The 16,740-nt window shown below is 34.6% G+C and overlaps 1 protein-coding gene across 6 annotated transcripts in view; it reads left to right on the forward strand.

Annotated features, from left to right (window-relative positions):
- The window catches only part of RNASEH2B (ribonuclease H2 subunit B), a 64,034-nt gene that overhangs the window by 9,572 nt on the left and 37,722 nt on the right, over positions 1-16,740 (forward strand). For all 6 annotated transcript variants that reach the window (XM_011370329.2, XM_011370327.2, XM_023536690.1 and 3 more), the window contains 2 exons: positions 11,193-11,264; positions 12,991-13,098. In XM_011370329.2, coding sequence (XP_011368631.1) covers positions 11,193-11,264; positions 12,991-13,098 — 180 coding nt within the window. The remainder of the gene's footprint in view (positions 1-11,192; positions 11,265-12,990; positions 13,099-16,740) is intronic.

Consider the following 16,740-nt stretch of genomic DNA (forward strand, 5'->3'; position numbering starts at 1 on the left):
GGTTGCTTCCATGTCCTGGCCACTGTGAATAATGCTGCTGTGAACATCGGTGTGCAAATATCTTTTCGGATGTGAGTTTTCAAGTCTTTGGGATAAATACCCATTAGAAAGATTGCTGAATCATAAGGTAGATCAATTCTTAGTTTATTGAGGAACCTCCGTACTGTTTTCCATAGTGGCTGTACCAATTCACGGTCCCACCAGCAGTGTATGAGGGTTCCTTTTTCTCTGCATCCTCTCCAACATTTGTTATTACTTGTTCTGTTGGTTATAGCTATTCTAACAGGTGTGAGATGATATCTCATTGTGGTTTTGATTTCCATTTCCCTAATAGCTAGTGATGTTGAGCATCTTTTCATATATTTGTTGGCCATTTGTATGTCCCCTAGGGAGAAGTGTCTGTTCAGGTCCTCTGTCCATTTTTTGATTGGATCGTTTGTTTTTTTGTTGTTATTGAGTTGTATGAGTTCTTTGTATATTTTGGATATAAAGCCCTTTTCGGAGGTGTTGCTTGCAAATATATTTTCCCTTTTGGATGGTTATCTCTTTACCTTGTTGACAGTTTCTTTTGCTGTGCAGAAGCTTTTTAGTTTGATGTCTACATATTCTTAATGTTTCTATGTAGTTGAGAGAAAATGGATTCTTAATTGAGTGCTTATTACATGTTCTAGGCACTTTCACATTTATATAAGTGTAACAAAAACCTGTAAAGTAATTATCGTTATGCCTATTTTTATAAATAAAACAACTGAGGCACAGAAAGGTTGAATATTTTGTTCAAAGTCATACTATTGAGTAAGAAGAGGAACTAGGATTGGATTATGCACCTGTCTGACTCCAGATCTTCTGTTCTTCTATGCTGATGTTATCAAAGGAATAGGTATTAATTCAAAATATGTTTATAGAGGAGAATCCTTCTCCAACACTCCCACTTTCTTCCTCTTCTGATTTTTTCTCATTATTCTAAAAGATTTTTTTTCTACCCTAATTAATTTAGCTATCCTTTAGCTGTGTTAATTGCAGTTAAAAAAGATGGAGCTTCCAATTCTGATGGGTGAGAAACTAGCTCATGGGATGATTCAGGGTTTTCCAAAATTTAAATGAAAATCAAAAACTCTTTAAATTAGATAGAGCTTTTAATTTTTAGTCATAGGTAATTTGTTTGCCCAAGGCCAGGTATAGACTAAGGAATTTATCAGAACTATTATAGCAATATGAGTTCTTTTTCATGCTAAGCCTTTAAAATCTGGTAGGGGTAAACTCACTCCTCCATAAAAGCAATGAAAACATTGACAAAGATGGCCAAAATCAACTTTTTCAGAACTCTTGAAATTAGCCAAAGGCTTCCAACAATCTGAGGAGTGTTTATTCAGGAAAAACTGCTGAATCTCATTAAGCAGGGCTTGTGGCATTGTAACTTGAACTGTTCTCATCTCCCTCTACTCAGGTCTGCAGTAACCTTGAAAACCAGCAGTCTTGCAAACATGGTACTTGTAAAAACCAGCTGCCTCAAAAAGTTTGGAGCTCCTCAAAAAGTCACATTCCCGGAACATTGTCCCTATTTGACCTGCCTTGCAGCTCCCTGGAAAAGCCCCATTTGCAGGGCATTGTTATCACTTAGCCCTGATTGGAGATTACAACTTGCTCCCAGGAAAAGCCATATCCCCAGGGCAGTTGTTTAGCATATCAGCTGCTGAGGGGACTTACCAGCTGGGCAAATAAGAACCTGGCCAAAAACTTAAAAGGAAGATATGGGGATAAGATATCCATAAGGGGCTTTGAAGGGCTCTGACATATTCTTTGAGGGCTGTGCACTTATGCAGGGCTGTGTGCATGGCCAAGAAAGACCTGGAGAGGGCCCTAATCTCTCACTTCTCACGGACTTTGAGGCTGTAGGCAAGCAGTAGTTAAAAGGCAGAAGTTTAGATTGCTTGAGTGTTGAAGGCATGCCCCACACATAGGCAGACCCCTCAGCAAATGTTGGGAGACTTATTGGTGCAAAACATTTAAGTAAATCTCAAATCTGTCATTAGCTAACCACTAAGCTAACTGAGACATAAGTGGTTGCACACGACAGGGAATACAGACTCTAAGTTAGTCCAGGAAAGTTACTAAACCAAAGGCAGCAGCCACAATGATGACAAAAATCAGAAACAACAAATATTGGTGAGTTGGGAGAGGGAAGGCTGATTTCAAGAATTATCACATTTATTGTGATGTTATCTAAAATGTCCAGTTTTCAAATAAAAGGTATGAGATACGTGAAGAAACAGAAAAGTATGGCTTATACACAAGTGGAAAAAGAGAGTCAATAGAAACTACCCCTGAAGGGGCCCAGATGTTGGACTTATTCTACAAAGATTTTTATTAGGTATTATAAATATACCCAAAGAACAAAAGGAAACCATGTCTAAAGAATTAAAGGAAAGCATGACAATGAAGTCTCACAAAATAGAGTATATCAATTAAGAAAGATAGAAATAAGGAATGTATAAATTCTGGAGTTGGAAACTACAATAACTACAATGAAAAATTCACTAACAGGCTCAAGGGCAGATTTGGGCTAGAGGTCAAAAGCAGCAAACTTGAAAAAAGACCAATTGAGATTATCTAATGTGAGGAACAGAAAGAATTAAGAAAAAAAATTAAGAAAACTGAGCAAAGTTTAAGAGACCTGTAGTACACCATCAAGTATACCAGCATATGTATAATGGGAGTCCCAATAGGAGAAGAGAGAAAAGGACAAAAAGAATATTTGAAGAATTAATGGCTAAACACTTCCCACATTTGATGAAAAACAAACTACACATCCAAGAAGCTCAGCAAAGTAGATAAACTAAAGGAGGTCCATACCTGCATACATTGTGGTCAAATTGTCAAAAGATAAAGACAAGGGAGAGACTCCTGAAAACAGCAGTGGAAAATCACATATCAAGTAAAGGATCCTCAGGTAAAATGAACAGCTGACTTCTAATTAGAAACCCACAGAGGCCAGAAGTTAGTTGTATGACATATTCAAGATGCTGAAAGAAAAACTTACAAAACCAAGAATTCTACATATGACAAAACTATCCTTCAAAACACATGGAGAAACTAAGGCATTCTCAGGTGAAGAAACACTGAGAGAATTCATCACTAGCTGACTTGACCCTCAAAATATCATAAAGGGAATCGTTCAACAGAGATAAAAAGTCACTAGATAGTAACTTGAATCCACATGAAGAATACAAAGCACTTTTAAAGATAAATATGTAAATATAAAACATGTACAATATATTTTTATTTGTCAGTCTTTTCTCCTATTTGATTTAAAATACAACTTCCATGAGGCAATGATTATAAAACCGTTAATGGGCTTATATAAAGATATAATATTATTTACATAACAATATATAACATTTACATAACAAATATTATATTATTTATATAACAATAATAGCACAAAGGTAGAGGAAAAGAAATATATTTCAGGTAAATTTCTGTATACTATTGAAATTTTCAAGTTAGCATTAATCTGAACTACATAATTGTAAATTAAGATGCTAATTTTAACTCTCAGGACAAACACTAAGAAAATAACCCCCAAAAGTGTAGTAAAAGAAACAACAAGGGAATTAAAATGGTACACTAGAAAATATCTTTTTAACACAAAAGAAGGCACTACTAGAGGAATAGAGGAACAAAAATATATGACATAGAAAACAAATTGTTAAATGCCAGATGTAAATCCTACATTATTAGTGATTACATTAAATGTAAATACATTAAACATTCCTATTAAAAGTCAGAGATTAGCAGAATGGAGGGGGAAAAAAACATTCCAATTATATGCTATTTATAAGACAAACACTGTAGATTCAAAGATACAAATAGGTTGAAAATAAATAGAAAAAGATATACCGTGCAAACAGTAATCAGAAGATAGCTGGAGTGACTAATAGCAGATGAAGTAGATTTTAAGACAAAAGTTATTACTGGACACAGATGTTTTATAATGATAACAAGGTTAGTCTATCAGGGAGATAAAATAGTTATTAAACATGTATATATCTAATGACAGCCCAAAAATACATTAATCAAAAACTGGCAGAATTCAGGGGAGATAGAGACAATTGAATAATGATAGTGGGAGATTTGAATATCCCATTTTCAATATGGATAAAACAATTAGGAGGAAAATCATCAAGGAAATAGAAAACTTGACCAACACTCTAAACCTGAGAGTGATCTGTAGAACACACACCAACACTCTAAACCTGAGAGTGATCTTCTCAAGGGAGAAACATTCTCCAGGACAGACCATATTCTAGGCTATAAAACAAGCCTCAGTAAAGTTTAAAAGATAGAAATTATACAAACGATGCTCTCTAAAAATAGTGAAATAAAAACAGTGCAATAGCAGAAGGATATTTAGGGAATTCACAGGCATGTGGAAATTAACACACTCCTAAATAACTGATGGATGGAAGAAGAAAGTTACAAGGGAAACTAGAAAATGCTTTGAACTGAATAAAAATGAAACACAGTATATCGAAAACATAAGGGATACAGGCAAGCAGTGTTTAGAGCAACATATATTAAAAAATAAGAAAAACCTCAAATCAATAACATAATTTCCACCTGATGAAAATAGAAAAAGAATAAACCAAACCCAAAGCAATTGGAAGGAAGGAAATAAAAATTAGAACAGAAATAAAGTAGAGAATAGAAAAATAAACAGAGAAGAATCAATAAAACCAAAGTTGGCCCTTTTGAAAAGATCAACAAAATTGACAAATCTTTAGCTAGACCATGAATAAAAGAGAGAAGACTCAAATAACTATGATCAGGAATGAAAGAAGAGGTGTCATTACTGATGACACAGAAATAAAAGAGGATCATAAGAAAATACTATGAATAACTGTATGCCAACAAAATAGATAATTGATGAAATGGACAAATTCCTAGAAAGGTATAAACTACCAAAGGTGACTCGAGAAGACATAGACACTCTGAATAGACCTATAGCAAATAAAGACACTACATTAATAAATTAAAACCTTTCCACGCAAAAAGTCGAATCCCAGATAGCTTCACTAGCGAATTCTAGTAAACATTAAACAAATTAGTACCAGTTCTTTACAGACTTTCCCCAAAAATGGAAAAAGAGAGCATTTCCCAACTCATTCCATGAGGCCGATAATACTCTCATTCCAAACCCAAAGACATCATAAGAAGAAAACTACAAAGTAATATCCCAATAGATAGAAAAATCCTCAACAACTAGCAACCTAAATCCAGGAGTATGCAAAAAGGATTAAACACCATGACCAAGTGAGATTCTAAGAATGCAAGGTTGGTCCAACATACCAAAATCAATTAATGTAAATATGCCATTTTAGTAAAATAAAGGCCAATACCATATCATCGATAGCTACAGAAAAAGCATTTGAGAAAATCTCTTTTCATGATTTAAAAAAAATAAATAACACTAAAATATATAAGAATAGGGAACTTTCTCAATCTCATAAAAGGCATCTGAAAAACCCATAGCTAACATCATGTTAACACATTTCATATGAAATTATTTTACATGTTGAAATATTTTAGATTTGTTGGGTTAAGAAATATATCATTGAAATTTATTTGACCTATTTGTAATGTGGCTCCTAGGAAAATTTTAAATTACGTATGTGGTTCATATTCGTGGAATGCATTTTATTAGTATTGAACAGCCCAGTTCTGGACCCAGGGCCTCCAAGTTCTGGCAGATCTGGGCCTTATTCCCTGCCATGTAAAACTAGATGATTGGGAGGTGAGGGCAGAGCATGGGGGTTGATGGAGCAGGATAGAGAAGAAGTAGACAGGGGAAAACGAAGGGATGCCTTGAATGCTATCTTTGAGTGCAAGGGCTTTGCTTTATTCACGGCGATATCCTCAGTGCCAAGAATAGTGCCTGAATTGGTAAGAGAAAATTGGTAACATAAAAAGTATTCAATACGAGGGTGATGTTTATTACTAAATGGTAATTTACTTACTTAGAACCTGATATTTGCTAGGTCCTGCTATTGGTACGTAGAATCTAGCAAATGTGAAGGCTGTTTAGTAAGGACAGATGTGGCATCTGATAATCATCCAACAATGAGATAAATAGACAAGATAAGGGCAACTGGAGAGTGGTGGCTGCTGTCTGACAAAGTGAGTTTGTTATTGCCAGGTTTTTTGATTGTGCGAGGCAAAATCTTTGCCTAATTGTTTTTCATATTTAGGAAAATATATTTTAAGTCAGAACTTTATGTAAAATCACTTGATTTGGCACCTAATTCAAATTTTTTTAAATGTGCATATCAAACAAAACCCTTCTGTGGACTGGTTTTGACCCCGGAGCCAACTAAAGATATAGCTAGTGAAACAAATGCATAATTTCTTTGACGTGTTAACCATCAAAGCAAAGAACTTAACTAATGCTAGGCATAGGGAGCCTTCCCAGACTGCCTCATCTGTGTTATATCTTTTATCATAAAGTCTCATATTCCATGTATTTCTTCTTCATAGCAGTTTTTACATTTGCAGTATAATTGCATGGTTATTTGATTTAATATCTGTCTCTACCATGGAACATTCAAAAGCTCCCCATGGGTAGGGGCTGCATCTATTTTTGCTATTCAGTAATTAATAAATGAATAATGTATACAGGAGAGATTAATTTTAAAATGTATTCTATATTTAAAGAGAAGAAAAAAGCAACCAGAGTATAGCATCTCACTTGGAATTCTGTGTGGAAAGATTCAGTCCAACAGCAAGTTCATTTGTTAGCACAGTGTGAGAAAAGATGGTTTTTCTCCCTACAAAGTAGACATTTCAGTGTTATCTACACTGATATATCTTAAAGCATATTTCAGAGAATACTGGCATTTGTAGCAGAACATGTTGATGTCAGTATTTATTTGTATTATTAGTAATTCCAAAGTTATTATAATTTGACATTGTAGGCTATAGCTAATCCTTTGGATTTACTGCTCTTCCTGGGAAAAATGGAAAGACTGCTTCTCTTGTATAGTTATTTAAAATAATTTTTTAAACTTTTGGTACTTCTAAATTTAATTATTTTAAGCCCTGGAGGAATGTGATGCTGAAGGAGAGCTGGCAAGGATCACCAGAACCAAAGCTTTCTACTGAAAAAATAAAAAAAGAATAAAAAAATTAATAATTTACCAACTTAAGCTGAAAGATTTACTGTGGTAGTGAAATGAAATAAAGGGTGTATTGCTGAAGAGATAGGTCATCTTTTTTATGCCTTGAATGGTGAAGATTTGTGATGCTGGAAAATTGAGGAACAGCAAGGGGGAAAGGGAGAGAAAAACTGTAACCTGTTTTAGTTTTTTGAAAAAGTTTTTAATAGTGCTAAACTTTATCTTTTATGTTTTTAAAAGTTGTAGACATGAAAGTCTTAAAAGATTCATAAAATTGAATCAGTGTGGTTCATTTGTAGAATATTCTCAAAATGACAAAATTATAGAGATAAAGAATAGGTTAGTAGTGGTTGCCAGGGGTTAGAAATAGAGCAGAGGGCTCTATCAGTTTGTACATCTTGAAGCTCTGTATTTGTGAGTATAAACACTTAGGATTATTTTTTCTTGAGCCTTCTATCATATGAAATGACTGTGTTAATCCCTGGTAATAATCTTTGTTATTAACAAAGCCATTTATTTCATCTTTCTTTTAATTAGCGTTAACATGGTAAACACACCATCTCGTCTCCCTTTCTTTTACTTTTAATCTACTTGTGTCTTATTTAAAGTGTGTTTCTTATAGGCAGAGTATAGTTTTAGCTTATTTTTTTATAGTTTTAGCTTATATTTTATCCTTTTATGCCTGTTAATTGGGTGTACAGATAACTTACATCGAACATGCTGTTGACATGGTTAGGTTTGAGTATATCGTCTTATTGGTTGTTTTCTATTTGTTTCATCAGTTCTTTGTACTTCTGTTACCCCCTTTCTGCCTTCTTTTGGATTACATATTTTTTTATGATTCTATTTCATCTCTTTTGTTGTCTTATTAATGACAGCATTTTTTGTTTTGTAATTTTAGTAGCTGCTGGAGGGTATATTGTACACATATTTAAATGATCACATCTACCTTCGAGTGATATTACACCACTTTAGATATTGCATAAGAAACTTATAATGGTATGCCTTCATTTCTCCCCTCCTGACTTTTATGCTGTTATTGTCATACATTTTATTTATACAGATGTTATAAACCCTGTACTAAATTATTATTTTTGTTGCATCAATGAGTTTCTAAAGAGATTTAAGTAATAAGAAAATTCTTTTTTATTTACCCCTGCAGCCACTATTACCAGTGTTCCTCATTCCTTTGTTTAGCTTCATGTTTTCATCTGGTGTCACATTCTTTTTGCCAAAAGGACTTCCCTTTGCACTCTTTGTAGTGTGGGTCTATTGATGATTATTTCTTTTAGCTCTTGTATGTCTGAAGAAGTCTGTCACCTTCATTTTTCAAGGGTATTTTCTCTGGGTTCATCATGTTTCTCCATTGCCTCTGGCTTGTATTGTTTCCAACGAGAGCTTTACTGTCAGTGTTAGTTTTGTGTTTCAGTACGTAATGTGTCTTTTTTTCCTCTCTGCTTTTAAGATTTTTCTCTTTACTACTGGTTTTATACTATTGATTCTGATGTATAGTTTTATTCCTGTTTCTTTGAGTTTATTGAATCTCTTGAATGTGTGGGTTTATAAATTTCACCAAATTTGAAAATATTCAGCTATACTTTCTTCAAATATTTTTTCTGTCCCTGTCTCTCCCTTTCAGGAACTCTAATTACATCTGTATTATTAGGACGCTTGAGGTTGTTCCACAGTTCACTGATACTTTTTAATTTGTGTGTGTGTGTGTGGGTGTGTGTTTTCATTTTAGATAGTTTCTATTGCTCCGTATTAAAGTTTATTAATATTTTTTTCTTTCATTAATCCTGTTTCAACTTGGGTCATTTAAAAAAATGTTCTCTGTGTCTATTTAACTTTTTGTATATGAGGAATACTGTTTTTAATGCTCTTGTCTGTCCATTCTGATATCTGTATCTAATATCAATACTGCTCAATAATTGATTTCTTTATCTTCCTAATTATAGGCCATCCTTTTCTGCTTCTTTGAATGTCTGGTAATATTTGATTAGATGCCAAACATTGTGAATTTTACCTTTTGTCTGGTTAATATTTTTGTATTCCTATAAATAATCTTGGTTTCAGTCTGGGACATGGTGAAGGTGCTTGGAAACAGTTTGATCCTTTTGGGTCTTGCCTTTAAAACTAGTTCGGTGAAGATAGAACAGCTTTTAGTCTGTGGTTATTTGTTCCATATTACTGAGGCAAGACCTTTTTGAAGACTCTACCCAGTGCTCTCTGATTGTGAGGTTTTCTAGTCTGTCAGGGAATAGGCCCAAATCAAGGCCCTGAATGAATGTGAAGTACTGTTCCCTGTCATCTGTTCAAGTGGTTTTTCTCCCAGCCCTCAGATAGTTACATCACATGCATGCATTGATCAGTACTCCACTGAATACTCAAGCAGTGCCCTTTGCAGATCTCTGAGGCTTCCTTTCTTTGTAACGCTCTTCTTTCCTATATGCTGGCCTATGAACTCTAGCTCTCAGTTTCCTCTCTTCAACTCAGGGAATCTGCCAGGTTTCAGCTGGGTTCTCTTGTTCCGCGCCCCCCATTATGCACCATATCCTGGAAACTCTTTCAAGGCAGTAGCTGGGACAATCACAAGGCTCACCTCATTTGTTTCCCATCTCTCAGAGATCACTACCCTGCATGGCTCAACATCCAGCATCTTAAAATAGTTGTTTGGTATATTTTGCCTTTTATTTATTTATTTTTGGTTGCTTCGAGTGGGAAGGTAAATTGGGTTCCTGTTATTCTATTTGATTACAAGTGGAAATCTCAAAATTAGTTTTTTTCATGTATTTAATGTCACTATTGTATTTTAACCATTTATGAGTAAGCCAGTTTCTAAACATGCTTGCTGTGTATAAGTTTGTGGATATCTGAAGTGGGGTGAAGGGAGTCGGGGGCTTAGGAAATACAAGGGACTTAAAGTTCCTTTCCTTCCATGAAGCTTTCTCATTTGCTCTTCAGTAGGTTGTAGCTCTGCTCCTTTATTGTTTAGAGCCCCCTGGTTCCTTTCGGAGAACAATTCTTTAGAGTTCTACCAATGCGCCACTCAAAATGTATGGAGGATGTAAAAAAAAGGTTCATAGTCTTTATGTTTTAATCTATGTGATTAAACCTTTGACAGTGAAATATTGTAGAGGAAACATAATGAGAGAACTTACCTCACAAGATATTAAATGTATTTTAAAGCTATGGTAATTATTGAAATACTAATACTAATATAGATACAGAGTAATGGATCAAAACAGAATGTTCAGTGACAGACCCATAAATGTACTTTAAACATTTAGCATAAGAATTATTTTAATAATGGTGTAGAAATAACTCGACAACTCATTGGAAAAAAATTAAAGTTTGATCTTCTCCCCATATCTTATACTAAGATATAGTCCAGATAGGTTAAAGATATCATCTAAAAATATTAGAAGAAAATGTTCATATTCTTACTGTGTAAAGACTCTTCATAAAGTAGTGAAAGAAAGGTGGACAGAGGACATGATTAGAGATTCACAATTAGGGACAAAAAATATAAATATCTAGGAAATATTTTTGAAATGTTCTATTTCTTAATAGTAATAATAAAAATAATACTAGTAATAAGAACTATCATTATATGTTTCTATTTTTCTGAATATATTAAGAACTTTCAGCAGATTAGCTAATTTAATTCTTTTGAAAGGCAAGTATAAAGTATTTTATAGATGTGAAAACTGAGACCAGTTATGAAGACCTTTGCCCAAGATGACAAAGCTACTTACTAGGTGGTTGAGCCAAGGTTATAACTTAAAGTTCTGTTCCTCATCACTTCTCAAAGAAACAAATTAAAACAACCTAAACCCCCTACTGCACCTTACAGAGAAATTGGTAATTTGCTCAAGATCACACTGCTCCTAAGCAATAGGATTGAGTTAAAATTTTTAGGAAGGAAAAATCATATAATTAGAAGAAAGAAAATCAGGATAAAGTAAATTAGAAGAGAAACAGCAAACATCTTTTTACAAACTCACCATTTCTTTTCAGAATATTTAAAAGATGCTTCAAAGAAGATGAAAAGTGGGCTTATGTTTGTAAAATTGGTTAACCCATGTTTAGGTAAGCTCTTCTCCCTACCCGTCCCCTCTCCTCTGATAATAGTAACCTGAACGTTTTTTTAAACATTGTGGCTGAAAAGTGTGTTTATACTTACTTGCCTTTGTACGTTTGTTCTAACCAGATAGCTTAAAGATAAAATGGCATGACAGGGTGACAAAAGCAAGCTAATGATATTACTAGTTTCTCACTCCACCCAAACATTTTTTATTTATTCTTATAATTTTCATCCATGGAACTGTTCATTCATCAGAAATGATGGCAAAACAAAAAGTAGCTAGTTTGATTTCTCTCTAAGAACAACTTAATTTTATTTGGCTTTCTTAAGCCAACTTTTTTTAGAGTAATTAGCCTCCATTTATATTCATTTTATGTTGTAAAATAAACAACTGGGGGAAGGGAGGCTATTACTTGACATGCCAAGATTATGAATAGTTTCGTTTTTAGCTGTACTTTTCTTATTTTGTTCTGACCAGAAAGTAGTATTTTTTTTTTTTCCTGTCATGGGTGATTTTTTTTTTTTTTTTGTATTAAAAGTATTGTATATTCAAGAGGTACACATTTTATCAGAAATAATCTTATTTTAACTTCATATTCAGTGTATTTTCTGTTTTGCTTTCTCATTTTTAGGCAAAATATTAAAATATAGCATAAGGATGTAGTAATATTGACGATATTATTTATCTCTATCAATTTGTTTTTCTATTAAGAACATAAGATTTATGTGTTACGGTTATTGTTAATTTTATAAGGTTTTGAATAGATACCTGATACTTAGTAAATTAGAACATTCTCCTGCAGACTATACTACTGAGGGAGAAGCCAGTGGGTAGTACCTTCTTATTGTGGTTTGAAAAACATATAATAAAAGCAATAAGAGAGGCTTCCTCCAGTTTCCTTATCAAAATGAAATTAAAAGATATTGGTCTGCTATGTTATTTGGAACTCTTAATTATGCATATGATTAAGTTGAGGTGAGAATTATTTTTTCAAGAGAAGTTTTAGTAGCAGTAAAGTTTCTAAAGCATTTAACAAGGTACAAAAAAATGGAAGGCTCCTTATAAAATTTCTTTTTTATCTAAATGTACATAGATGACAGAGGAACAAATGTTTGCATTTGCTACATTGACTACGGATAAAATAAAGACTAATATTTGATGAGCACTTACTGTGTGCCAGGTACTCAAAATTTTAAGAACTGTGCATGTATTCTCTTTTTAACCCTTATAAAAACCTTGTGAAGTAGGTTCAGTATTGCTCCCATTTTACGGGTGTGGAAACGGAGGCACAGAAAAGTTTATGTAAGTTCCCCAAGGGTGCACACCCAGCATGTGGCAGCTAGCCTTCTGGGTCTGCAGGCTTAGTCCCTGTCTTGGTGCCTTTATGTGGGGAGCCACATGCCAGTTCAGTTCATCTAGTTGAGCCGTTAGGTTTGGGTAGTTTAGGGATGGGTTTTCTCTCTTGATCTGCTGGAGGATTCAGTGAGGCTTTGCAGCAGTTAAGATAAATGATCTGCATTTTATTATTTATTAGTTTAAGTTCAGTGAAGATTGTAGAGCTGGAAAACAAACATCTGTATATAATAGCTGTAAGCTTTCCTTGGAGTCAGTTTGTACAGAATATATATCTAGGGTATGTTTATGTTCATATTAGGAACATTCCTCAGAACTATTGATTTTTTTGTGTGGGTGTGAAAACTTACAAATAAGAAACAGATTTGTCTTAACAGGCGAAGGAGCCCTTTACTTGTTCAATATGTGTCTACAGCAGCTGTTTGAAATAAAAGTGTTCAAGGAAAAACACCGTTCTTGGTTTATAAATCAATCAGTTCAATCAGGTAAGTGACTGGTGTATATATTTCCATTAACTAAACACATACTCTATTCCATCCTTCCCGGACGTATGGGTCTATCCTCCTGGTTTGGAGTCTGGTCCACAGTTTTTTCTTCCTTGGCATCAGAGCAGGGTTTAATCAAGGAGAAAAGTAAGATAATTTGAGTAAGTTTATATCAATACCCATAAGGCTTAAATAGTAGAAAATTTTTGCCTAACGGCTGATTTCTCTCCTGAAACCCTTCGTTGGCAGGCAGACGACCTTTGTACCATGGAGCGCACATCATCTTGACTGTATACTCTGCTCTGCTCTTAGCCACGTTTGAGGATTTTCAAGTTTTTAACATCTTATTTCCTTGAAAATGGATACTGATATAGCTTCTAAAATAGAATAGAAAAAGAAATTTTTTATTCTTTTAAATATAAATTATACTGCTACCCACCCCCCAAACACTCCCCCGCCAAACACCAAAGGTCTATTTCTTTTAATGATTCTTTAATTTGGAGTAGCGTTAGCTCGGGAGGAAAAAGGACCACGTGTTCCGAGGTGAGGTGTAGGGAGGGGTCACAGGACAGTTGAGGCACTCTGCATTCCCTCTGCCTGTTGTTTTTGATTTCAGAGAGTGCTTTCCATTTCCTTCTTAGCCCTCTGCTTTCTGTTGACAGTGTGTGTCACTACTCAGTGCTAAGTACAAAGGCCACTTTGCCTTTCTTCTGAGACTTTCCAGAAGAAGGGTTTCATGCTGCTGATAAATTTCATATACCTATGTGCATGAGAAGAATCAAAGTGGTTTTCAGTTACCTAAATGCAGTGGTAGTCTGTGTATAGCCTGGTATTTGGAACATATATATTTTCTATTATTGCTGCTACGCTTGCTCATTTGGCGTATAGATATGAGTGTTCCAACTTCCAATGTAATATGTATACTTGCAGTTGGGGTCTAGATAGATAGACACAGTAATATAGATGAAACTGGAAAATATTGATCACCTCTTCTGGACTGAGTTGGTACCTCCCTGTCTCTTTTTTTCAGTAGACCTCATTTTTTAGAGTAGTTTTAGGTTCACAGCAAAGGTACCTGCTTTTTATTATTATTATTATTATTGTCTTCTTTTTAAACTTAACCTTGAAGAAAAAGCTGTTTTTAAGAATGGCCAACAGGATATTGTTTTCAGGCCAGAAACCTATTCTTAATTTCTGAATTAAGAATTATTCCATTTCTGTGGAAGAGGAAGTCCGAGATGCTTCAAGGGGAGTGTGATAAAGAAGTGTAGGGAATAGATAGGCTAGTTTGTTTGACCTGCCTTTTTCCTTTCAGCCTGGAGGATACCATTAATCTTACTGCAGAGTTTTCAACGTCTTATGCTCACTCTTGTTAGACTCCTGCCTTCTTGCTTGTTTCTTTGAGGTGGGGGATGGGGTGGAGTCTGGGGTGGGTAACAACCTCTGAACTTGGAGTCATTGGCAGTTTAGAACTGTGAGTCCACGGTCCGTAGAAGGAGCTGTATACAGAGAGAATGATATTTATTGCTTTCCCATGGCTTTGTCCTCAAAAGCACAGGAAATTACATTTTACTACAGTTTTACAGATAGACATATAGGTTTCTTCTGTTTGTGTGGTTCACATTCTGTCTATATTTCTCCCAACTCTTGCCTTTGGGGGGCAGTAGGAAGAGCCTCTGTTAAAAATGATTTCTAAAGAGAAATGGGAAGTTAAAGATTGATTTCAGTGTCTTGGCTCTCCTTTACACACAGGAATTTGAAGCTCTTTGGAGTAAAATCTTATGGACTATATCTTGCCTTTTGAGAGAATCACATAGAATCTTGGGCCCGTATAAACACATTTTATCAGAAATAATCTTATTTTAACTTCATATTCAGTGTATTTTCTGTTTTGCTTTCTCATTTTTAGGCAAAATATTAAAATATAGCATAAGGATGTAGTAATATTGACGATATTATTTATCTCTATCAATTTGTTTTTCTATTAAGAACATAAGATTTATGTGTTACGGTTATTGTTAATTTTATAAGGTTTTGAATAGATACCTGATACTTAGTAAATTAGAACATTCTCCTGCAGACTATACTACTGAGGGAGAAGCCAGTGGGTAGTACCTTCTTATTGTGGTTTGAAAAACATATAATAAAAGCAATAAGAGAGGCTTCCTCCAGTTTCCTTATCAAAATGAAATTAAAAGATATTGGTCTGCTATGTTATTTGGAACTCTTAATTATGCATATGATTAAGTTGAGGTGAGAATTATTTTTTCAAGAGAAGTTTTAGTAGCAGTAAAGTTTCTAAAGCATTTAACAAGGTACAAAAAAATGGAAGGCTCCTTATAAAATTTCTTTTTTATCTAAATGTACATAGATGACAGAGGAACAAATGTTTGCATTTGCTACATTGACTACGGATAAAATAAAGACTAATATTTGATGAGCACTTACTGTGTGCCAGGTACTCAAAATTTTAAGAACTGTGCATGTATTCTCTTTTTAACCCTTATAAAAACCTTGTGAAGTAGGTTCAGTATTGCTCCCATTTTACGGGTGGAAACGGAGGCACAGAAAAGTTTATGTAAGTTCCCCAAGGGTGCACACCCAGCATGTGGCAGCTAGCCTTCTGGGTCTGCAGGCTTAGTCCCTGTCTTGGTGCCTTTATGTGGGGAGCCACATGCCAGTTCAGTTCATCTAGTTGAGCCGTTAGGTTTGGGTAGTTTAGGGATGGGTTTTCTCTCTTGATCTGCTGGAGGATTCAGTGAGGCTTTGCAGCAGTTAAGATAAATGATCTGCATTTTATTATTTATTAGTTTAAGTTCAGTGAAGATTGTAGAGCTGGAAAACAAACATCTGTATATAATAGCTGTAAGCTTTCCTTGGAGTCAGTTTGTACAGAATATATATCTAGGGTATGTTTATGTTCATATTAGGAACATTCCTCAGAACTATTGATTTTTTTGTGTGGGTGTGAAAACTTACAAATAAGAAACAGATTTGTCTTAACAGGCGAAGGAGCCCTTTACTTGTTCAATATGTGTCTACAGCAGCTGTTTGAAATAAAAGTGTTCAAGGAAAAACACCGTTCTTGGTTTATAAATCAATCAGTTCAATCAGGTAAGTGACTGGTGTATATATTTCCATTAACTAAACACATACTCTATTCCATCCTTCCCGGACGTATGGGTCTATCCTCCTGGTTTGGAGTCTGGTCCACAGTTTTTTCTTCCTTGGCATCAGAGCAGGGTTTAATCAAGGAGAAAAGTAAGATAATTTGAGTAAGTTTATATCAATACCCATAAGGCTTAAATAGTAGAAAATTTTTGCCTAACGGCTGATTTCTCTCCTGAAACCCTTCGTTGGCAGGCAGACGACCTTTGTACCATGGAGCGCACATCATCTTGACTGTATACTCTGCTCTGCTCTTAGCCACGTTTGAGGATTTTCAAGTTTTTAACATCTTATTTCCTTGAAAATGGATACTGATATAGCTTCTAAAATAGAATAGAAAAAGAAATTTTTTATTCTTTTAAATATAAATTATACTGCTACCCACCCCCCAAACACTCCCCCGCCAAACACCAAAGGTCTATTTCTTTTAATGATTCTTTAATTTGGAGTAGCGTTAGCTCGGGAGGAAAAAGG

This window comes from Pteropus vampyrus, unplaced genomic scaffold (genome assembly GCF_000151845.1).
Source record: "Pteropus vampyrus isolate Shadow unplaced genomic scaffold, Pvam_2.0 Scaffold167, whole genome shotgun sequence".
Lineage (NCBI taxonomy): Eukaryota > Metazoa > Chordata > Mammalia > Chiroptera > Pteropodidae > Pteropus > Pteropus vampyrus.